The sequence below is a fragment of the Cebus imitator genome, unplaced genomic scaffold, assembly GCF_001604975.1.
Source record: "Cebus imitator isolate Cc_AM_T3 unplaced genomic scaffold, Cebus_imitator-1.0 Scaffold89, whole genome shotgun sequence".
Classification (NCBI taxonomy): domain Eukaryota; kingdom Metazoa; phylum Chordata; class Mammalia; order Primates; family Cebidae; genus Cebus; species Cebus imitator.
Genome location: NW_016107404.1, coordinates 2,673,408 through 2,683,406, shown reverse-complemented (window position 1 = coordinate 2,683,406; position 9,999 = coordinate 2,673,408). Strand labels below are relative to the sequence as shown.

General features: G+C 42.1%; 1 protein-coding gene across 1 annotated transcript in view; it reads left to right on the top strand.

Annotated features, from left to right (window-relative positions):
• The first annotated feature begins 3,693 nt into the window (after positions 1-3,693).
• Positions 3,694-9,999, top strand: part of ATIC (5-aminoimidazole-4-carboxamide ribonucleotide formyltransferase/IMP cyclohydrolase) — a 37,183-nt gene continuing 30,877 nt past the window's right edge. Inside the window, exons 1-4 of the mRNA XM_017534916.2 lie at positions 3,694-4,030; positions 4,367-4,493; positions 6,262-6,338; positions 7,753-7,819. Of these exons, the coding sequence (XP_017390405.1) occupies positions 4,012-4,030; positions 4,367-4,493; positions 6,262-6,338; positions 7,753-7,819 (290 nt within the window). The 5' untranslated portion in view covers positions 3,694-4,011. The remainder of the gene's footprint in view (positions 4,031-4,366; positions 4,494-6,261; positions 6,339-7,752; positions 7,820-9,999) is intronic.

The window sequence follows — 9,999 nt, the reverse complement described above, 5'->3', positions numbered from 1 at the left end:
ATAGCATCCTCCCTAGTTCTTCTCTAATGTTTCCTATATCTGATTGATCCCCACATCCTGCTGATTTTACTTCTTTTCCACCTTCTTATGTGTGAGCGGATGCAAAACCTTCCTAATCAGCTTCTCTACTTCCTGCTATTCCAGTTCATTCTTTGTATTATTGTCAGCTTTATATTTCCAAACACCTCGAGACTCTTCAAGAAAAATGTTTCAATTTCATAATAGGTCATAAATTAACTTAATCTTCTGAACTACAGTACAGAGGAATTTTGTACCAACTTCCTGGGAATCACTTTATATAACAAACTACATCCATTTGAGTAGACAAACCCTTGGAGCAAGCCAGCTCAAGATGCTGCAGCTTTATTAATCCTTGAAGTCCAATAGGAGATCCAGGATTTGGAAGGGAGATGGAGGCTTTTCAGAGAATGTGATGAGTTTACACAAGAAACAAACAACGTAAGGGCAAAACCAGATTACAGCACCTTCAAAGAACTGAAACAACTCATGTACATTAAATATTTTAAGGTATATTAATGTGATTTCAAGGTCTTTGAGCTTCCCGTAGGAGGTATGTGAAGTAAGAAGAAATGAAAATGTAATCGTTATAGTGCACATATGTTCTTTCTGTCTTTCTGAAACAAAAATGCTATGATAAATACTGGTGAAAGATGCATTCTTATCTTTGTGAAAACATCTCCCATTTCTAAGAGACTACCTTGCTGGTGACTAGATCTTTGAAGACATACTTTGGTGCCCAGAAAGATACCTGATTAGTTAGACCAAGGGAACCAAGAAGATTATATCTCTATGTTGCTCTTATTAGTCTCTTTGTAGTTTGTACTTTCAGTAGGCTACCTGTACTTAATTTGCTTCTTAAACTATGATGAAAACCGCAGAAAAAATATTATGACCATATTACAGGTAAAGCAACAAAGGTCCCCAAAGGTGGAGTGACTTGGCCAGGATCACAAAGCTAGTTAAAAACTCATTTACTCTTTATGCCATTAACATATTAAGTCCTATCAAGTCGGGATTCTAAAACTATCTATGGTAGAATTAATCAGAGTAAATATCTTTGTTTTTCTTTTTTGAGACAGAGTCTCGCTCTGGTTGTGCAGGATCTGTTAACTCACTGCAACCTCTGCCTCCTGGGTTTAAGTGATTCTCCCACCTCAGCCTCCCAAGTAGCTGAGAGAACAGGCACCACCACCATGCCTGGCTAAGTTTTTGTATTTTTTTTAGTAGAGATGGTGTTTCATCATGTTGCCTAGGCTGGTTTTGAACTGCTGAGCTCAGGCAATCCACCCACCTCGGCCTCCCAAAGTGCTAAGATTACAGGTGTGAGCCATGTGCCCGGCCTACTTTTTGTGTTTTTAGTAGAAGCAGGGTTTCACTTGTTGTCCAGGCTGGTCTTGAATTGCTAACCTGAAGTGATCCCCTGCTTCAGTCTCCCAAAGTGTTGGGATTACAGGCATGAGCCACCATGCCCTGCCTGTTATTTTTTAAAAATTTTCTTTAAGAGACAGAGTCTTGCTCTGTAGCCCAAGCTGAATGCAGCTGTACAATCACAGCTCACTGTAACCTCAAACTCTTGGCAAAAGGGATCCTCCCACCTCGCCCTCTCAGGTAGTTAGCACAGGCTGGTCTCAAACTCCTGGACTCAGGATTCTCCTACCTCTGCCTCCCTAAGTACTGGGATTATAGAGATGAGACACCACACCAGGCCCCAGAGTAAACATCTTTAAATGAAAGAGTCTGCAACAAAAGAGACTCTACAAAATCAGTTTAATGCTATGTTTTCTCTTTCTATTAATATTGTTTTGTTATACTTTCTGTGTCTACATTCTCATTCCATCATGAGCTCCTCGAGGACAGTGCTTAGGTGATATTTACCTCTGTCTTCTGACACTGTCACTGACACCGTGTTTCTGGCATTCAGGCAGAAAAGGCTCAATAAAAATGTATCGAATCAAATAAATATTTGTAATTCACATGACAGACAAATGCCTGATGCCTAAGCAGCAGTTTATTTCTCCTTATCAATAAATGTCAGATTGTTTTCTCCTTTCCCTGCTTTCCTTTTTTATTTTTTATTTGTTTATTTTCTCCTTTCCCTGCTTTCAGTTGAAAGTTGTAAAACCTAATGGTGACTGGCCAAGGAAATTTCCTCTTTAAATTCAAAGTTGGCAAACACACTGAAGACATTGCGATAGTCTTAATATATTCCTCTTAGGAATGTGACAAGTCTTCAGAGCAAAGAGTTAACATATTTAGAGGTCAAAAAAATGATTTTAGTAAATAGGCATTTATTTTGGGGAGTAAAGAGATGGGAAGAATTAGAGAAAGATGAAAAGCAAAAACAAAGAGCATGTGGATAATGAGAATATGACTCCGTTTTACAGCTGTGAGTTCAGACTAAAAGATAAGCAATACTCTCTTAAAAAAAAAAAAAAAGAAAAAGAAAAAAAGGGCCAGGAGTGGTGGCTCACGCCTGTAATCTCAGCACTTTGGGAGGCAAAGGCAGGTGGATCAGCTGAGGACAGGAGTTCGAGACTATCCTGGCCAACATGGTGAAACTGTCTCCAAAAAAATAAAAATAAATTTAAAAAATAAAGAAAAATAAAAAAAAGATAAGCAATGCTATTTTTTGTAATATACTTCTAATACGGAACATTAAAAAAGACTTGTAGACCGTGGTATGTATTTATTTTGTGGCAAAGATGTCATTTTTAGAAAGAAGCATGTACAATTTTGCTTTCCCTGTTTTTAATGAATGAAGAAAGGTATTCCCTATCCTCTTTTAACTGTCATCATTCCTCTAATCCAGGCTTGGGGAAAAGTAATATTTACAGGTTTGCAAGAAGACACCATCTTTAAGCAGCATTTAGGCACTTTTACAATGCTGCCTAAATATTACAAGATAATATTATAAATCAATTTATAATATATAAAATTAATTTATATATTATGTAATATATATTTATTTATATATTTAATATATTAATTTATATATATTTAGTAATATATATTAAATATACAAAAATGTATGTATTATATAAATATATTTTAAAAAGTATAATTTTATAACATGGAAATCAACCATGAATGTCAATTTCACATTCAAAATTCACATTTTGACATCTGTGGCCTCTGAAGTTCCTCACTTAAACCACTGGGCCTAGGTTTTATTTTTTAAGACTATTAAAAAGGAGGATGGGGCTGGGAGTGGTAGCTCACACCTGTAATTCCAGCACTTTGGGAGGCCGAGGTGGGAGGATCATTTGAGGTCAGGAGTTCAAGACCAGCCTTACCAACTTGGTGAAACGCTACTAAAAACAAAGTTAACTGGACATGGTGGGTACCTGTAGTCCCAGCTACTTGGGACGCTGAGGCAGGAAAATCTCTTCAACCTGGGAAGTGGAGGCTGCAGTGAGCCGAGATCACACCACTACGCTCCAGCCTGAGTGAGAGAACGAGACTCCATCTCAAAAACAAAAACAAAAAAAACCGGAGGATGGGAGATGACTGTCCAGATACTTTCCAGCTTTGCCGCTATATGATCTACTCCTCTTGTTTACTTTGTTTTCAGCATGGGTGCTTCTGGCACTTTTATCTACATTCCAGCCTCTGGAGACTGGCTGCCTAGAGTAACAGGCGTTTCCCCAGAGCCCGTGGGGTGGCCTCACTTTGGGGGCGTGGGCATATCGCTGGCTCCCACGCCTTAACTTTGGGATAGCAGGCGGGATCCTTTCCAGCCCAAGCTCCCGGCCCAGGCGCGCCACGCGCAGCCCCGCCCCACCCCGCCGTCCCCTTCCGCCCCTGGGCAGCGATTTTTCCTATGAAATTGCGCAGAGCAGGGAGCGGGGCGGGGCCGGCGGGCCACGTGGCAAGACGGAGACAGCTCCGCCCACCGGCTTCCTGAGCCGCTGCTCCTGGCCGCCCTCCTCCCTGCACACGTGGTGTCGCCGGTGCTGCCTCCCGCTAGCCCCGGACCCAGCGCCTGCCGTCATGGCTCCCGGCCAGCTCGGTGAGCCCCTAGCGGAGCGGCGCGGTCTGCGTCCCCACTCCCGACCCCCACGCTCCCGCCATGGCGAATGCCGGCGGGAACTGGCATGGCAGGGGTGGCGCTGCGGGACTGAAAGCCAATCCCCACGCCCCGGCCGACTCCAACCCGCGTGGGACCCACCTTAGAGCAGCTGTCGGGTGTTGAACCTGGGAAGGCCCCCGCCAGGCCTGCGAACGCTGGGCCCCGGTGCTGGCCTTGGGATTCGAGACTCTCCTCCCCCAGACCCTCCCAAGGCCTTGCAGAACATAGTGCAGCAGTGTGCTGGGAGTCATGAAAAACAATGTCTTCTCTTTTCAGCCTTGTTCAGTGTCTCTGATAAAACCGGCCTTGTGGAATTTGCAAGAAACCTGACCTCTCTCGGTTTGAATCTGGTCGCTTCCGGAGGGACTGCAAAAGCTCTCAGGGATGCTGGTCTGGCAGTCAGGTAAGGCTCAACTAGTCCCATCAGGAAAAAAGTGTGATCACATTAACCAGGAAGTGTTGTATTGCAGGCACCAGGAGCAGAATGCCTTATTTATTCCTTCCAGTAGCGCTGTGAGGTTGGTGCACTACTTCCCCAGTTTATGGAAGACGAAAGTGAGGCTCAGAACTTTTAATACCCTAGACGGCCGGGCGCGGTGGCTCACATTTGTAATTCCAGCACTTTGGTAGGCCAAGGTGGGTGGATGACTTGAGGTCAGCAGTTCGAGACCAGCCTCACCAACATGGTGAAACCCAGTCTCTTAAAAAAAAAAAAAAAAGAAGGTAGTAAAAATGGATCGTAATTCTTAACATGTTAATATATATTTTTCTAGCATTTTTATAAGCATATACTTTGTTTCATAGCTTACAAAGAAGGTAGATGCAGTTTTGCTTCCTGCTTTATTTATTTATTTATTTATTTGAGATGAAGTTTCGTTCTTTTTGCCCAGGCTGGAGTGCAGTGGCGCGATCTCGTCTCACTGCAACCTCTGCCTCCTGGCTTCAAGCGATTCTCTTGCCTCAGCCTCCTGAGAAGATGGGGTTACAGGTACCCACCACCATGCTTGGCTAATTTTTTGTATTTTTTTAGTAGAGATAGGGTTTCATGTTGGCCAGGCTGGTCTCAAACTCCCAACCTCAGGTGATCCACCCATCTTGGCTTCCCAAAGTGCTGGGATTACAAGCGTGAGCCACCGTGCCTGGCCAAGGATATTTTTTTTTTTTTTTTTTTTTTCTTTGGGACGGAGTTTCGCTCTTGTTACCCAGGCTGGAGTGCAATGGCACGATCTCGGCTCACCGCAACCTCCGCCTCCTGGGTTCAGGCAATTCTCCTGCCTCAGCCTCCTGAGTGGCTGGGATTACAGGCACGTGCCACCATGCCCAGCTAATTTTTTGTATTTTCAGTAGAGACAGGGTTTCACCATGTTGACCAGGATGGTCTTGATCTCTTGACCTCGTGATCCACCCGGCTCGGCCTCCCAAAGTGCTGGGATTACAGGCTTGAGCCACCGCGCCCGGCCGGCCAAGGATATTTTTAATGCTTTTTGTTATATACTGCCAAATTCTCAGCTGTATTTCTTAGTAATATTTAATTAGTATGGCATATGATTCAATTTCTAAATTCTCTGAAAATTATAAAACTAGTACTGGAATATTTACCAGCTTTTTCTGAACATACAACAGGTAGGAAATATGTTTTTTGGTTTTTTTTAGATTTTTTTTTTAAGAGATGGGGTCTTGCTGTGTTGCCCAGGCTGGAGTGCAGTGGCTATTCATAGGCTCAATCCTGCTACTGATCAGCATGGGAGTTTTGACCTGCCCCGTTTCTGACCTGGGCTGGTTTACCCCTCCTTAGGCAACCTGGTGGTCCCTGCTCCCAGGAGGTCACCATATTGATGCTGAACTTAGTGCAGACATCCAGTTGGCATAGTGCACTACAGCCCAAAACTCCTGGACTGAAGCAATCCTCCAGCCTTAGCCTCCTGAGTAGCTGGGACTACAGGCACGTGCCACCACGCCTGGCAGGAAATATGTTAAATAACATTTTTTTTGAAAAGTAAATAGAATTTTACGTAAGAAATCGAGTATAGTGGAAGACTGAAAAAAAATCAGAATTTTCTTGTTGAATTCAGGCTCAAAATCTTTTGAAATGAAAACAGTAGATGCTTTGAATAGTGTAAAGTAACAATTCAGCCATACCAGTAGTACTATTCTGTTTATCTGTTTTTCAGAGACGTCTCTGAGTTGACAGGATTTCCTGAAATGTTGGGGGGACGTGTGAAAACTTTGCATCCTGCAGTCCATGCTGGTAAGTGGTTGGTATCTTCAGTGTAAAACAGTGATTTTCAGGAATATTTTAGTTGATAATATCCTAAAATAAAGGAAGAAAAAGGCTCAAGAGAAATTTACATATAAAGTTAATATTATGAAGCTCCTGCCACATTTCATAAAACGTTAGAACCTGTTTAAAATCTGGCTTGTCTTATTATTTGATGAATTTAGATTATTTTCTTCCACTTGGTATTAGTCCTGACCTGATACCTAATGTAGAGTCTGGTATTTCCTACGTGTTGCTGAAGATATTTAGATTTCATAGTAGGAAAAGACTTTTACAATAATTCAAACTTAGAATAAAGTATCACAATGTAACTGACTTGCAAAAGAATTTTTCTTCAAAGTGCTTTACATTTGTTCAGTCACCTGAGAATGAATTGTATATAAACCAAAATGGCAAGAAACTGATATACTTCTAGTTTGTCAGTTGTGGTACAATTTGAGTAAAGCTGAATGGCTACAGATCATCAGACAAACCATTGACTTATGGGAACACGTAGTCTGTTCTGGAACTAGCAGCAGTTTTGTAAAATTCTTTTACATTTTTTACATTTTATTGCTCCCCATTTTACATTTAAAGGGGATCAGGAACTAAAGAAAAAGATTTTTAAATGTGTCTTTTTTTTTTTTGAGACAGGTTTACACTCCAGCCCAGGCTGGTGTACAGTGGTACGATCACGGCTCACCACAGCCTCTGCCTGCCTCTCAGGCTCAAGCAATTCTCCCAACTCAGCCTCCCAACTAGCTGAGACTACAGGCATATGCCACCATTCCCAGCTAATCTTTTTTTTTTTTAGAGACAGAGTCTCACCTTGTTGCTCAGGCTGGTCTCGAACTCCTGGGCTCAGGTGATCCTCCTGCCTTAGCCTCCCAAAGTGCTGGTATTATAGGCATGAGCCACTGTGACCAGCCAAATTTATCTGCTAATTCTAATTTTTTATTTGATGACTCTTCAGCTATATGTTTGGTATTCTTTAATTAAGTATATTACGCTGGGCATGGTGGCTCTAACCAGCAGTCCCATCACTTTGAGAGTTGAGATAGGAGAATTGCTTGAGCCCACGAGTTTAAGATCACCATGGGCAACATGGCAACTCCCCCCTTCTCTTTAAAAAATAAAATGACCAGCTGCAGGGGGTGGTGCGTACCTGTAGTCCCAGCTACTTGGGAGGCTGAGGTGGGTGGATTGCTTGACCATGGGGGATGAAGGCTGTGGTGAGTTGTGTTGATGCCACTGCACTCTAGCCTGGACGATAGAGCAAGACTGTCTCAAAAAAAATTTTTTTTTTTTAAATCAAGAGGATTTCGTTTGATGGAAGACACTGTTGAAAGAAATTTTTTAATCTGACCTGTTTTTTGAACCTAATACTTTAACTTTGTTAAATTAGGAATCCTGGCTCGCAATATCCCAGAAGATCATGCTGACATGGCCAGACTTGATTTCAATCTTATAAGGTAAAAACCTGAAGTTGAACTTTTGACACATTTTGGACCAACGACAAAGACTATGACAAACCTTCTATCCCTGTTTTTTCGTACTCACTATAAACCTTTACTGCGTACCTTCTTTGCGACTTTGTCTGTGTGTAAGCATTGCCAGATTTATGTTACCAAAATACATACTTAAGTTTTTTAGGAAGTTACGATCTAAATTTTAGTATGTGAAGGTTGAGTATCCCTTATCTGAAACGCTTGGGACCCAGAAGTGTCTTGGATTTTAGATTTTGTAATATTTGCAGATAATATCAATTGAGCATCCCTCAGAAATCCAAAATGCTCCAGTGAGCATTTCCTTCGAGTGTCATGTTGACACTCAAAAAGTTTCAGATTTTGGAGCATTTCAGACTTCAGGTTTATTTGGAGCATTTCAGATTTCAGGGATTATCAGCTTGCACAACCAACTGAAGTGATTTGCATAAAGATACTGGCTATTTCTTTTAAATATACGTAACAGCTCTATTGAGATCTAATCCACATACCATACAATTTACCAGTTTAAAATGTATAAATCAGCGGTTCACAGAAGTTTTGCAACCATTACTGTGTTAGTCTATTCTGTGTTGCTATAAAGGAGTACTTGAAGCTGGGTAATTTACGAAAATAGGTTTATTTTGGCCCATGGTTCTTCAGACTGTACAAGAAGCATGGTGCCAGCATCAGCTTCTGGTGAGGGCCTCAGTAAGCTTACAATCACAGTGGAAGGCAGAAGGGGAGCTGGTGTATCACATGATGCGAGAGGAAGGAAGAGAGAGGGAGAGGAGGAGTTGCCCAGCTCTTTATTTATTTTTTTTTTTAATTTTATTTTGAGACAGAGTCTCGCTCTGTTGCCTAGGTTGGAGTTCAGTGGCACAATCATGGCTCACTACAACCTCAGCCTCCCTCGTTCAAGCAATTCTCCTGCCTCAGCCTCCCTAGTAGATGAGACTACAGGCGTTCATCACCGTGCCTGGCTAATTTTTACTATTTTTAGTAGAGATTGGGTTTTATCCTGTTGGTCAGGCTGGTCTTGGAACTCCTGAACTCAAATGATCCTCCCACCTTAGCCTCCCAAAATGGTGGGATGAGGTGTGAGCCACCGTGCCCAGCCTGCCTGGGTCTTTTAAACAACCAGCTGTACGTGAACGCAGAGTGAGGACTTATTATGGGGAGGGCACCAAGCCATTCATAAGGGATCTGTCCCCAGGCCCAAATCAACTCCCACCAGGCCCCAGCGTTGGGGATCACATTTCAAGATGAAATTTGGAGAGGACACACATCAAACACACATATTAATTGCTACATCCAATATTTGAATGTATTCATCACCCCCACCCCAAACCCTATACCCATATGCATTTATTCTCCATTTCCCCAACACCCTCCAGCCTCGGCAACCATCGATTGTTCTGTCTCTGATTTGCCCGTACTGGACATTTTCATATAAATGGAATCCAACAGCATATGGTTGTTTTGTTCCTGGCTTCTTTCACTTAGCGTGTTGTGAAGGCCTATCCGTGTTAGGGCATAGTATCAGTACTTCATTTCCTTTTTAGTGTTGAAAAATAATCCACTGTGTGGTCATACCCTATTTGATTTATAAGCTCATTTGTTGACGGACATTTGGGTGGTTTCTGCTTTTTGAATATTGTGAATAACACAGCTATAAATATTTGTGTACTAGTGTTTGTGTGGACATATATGTTCATTTCATTGGGGTGTATACCTAGGAGTGGAATTCCTTGGTCGTGTGGTAACTATGTTGAACTTTTGAGGAACTGCGACCCTGTATTTCAGGGTGCTGCAGCGTTTTACATTGCCAGCAGCAGTGTGCTGGTTGGGCTCCCAGTTTCTCCACATTCTCATCAACATTACTATCTGTCTTTTTGTTTCTAGTCATTCTAAGGGGTTGTGAAGTGGCATCTCATTGCGGTTATAATTTGCTTTCCAAATAATGTGAAACACCTTTGCATGTGCTTCCTAGCCAGTTATGTACTTTCTTTGGAGAAATGTCTGTTCAGATCCTTTGCTCGTTTTTAGTTGAGTTACTTATCTGTTTATTATTGAGTTGTAAGTTTCGTCTCATTCTGTGGATGATTGTGTTAGCCTTTCTTGATGGTGTACTTTTTTTTTTTTTGGAAGACAGAGTCTCACTCTGT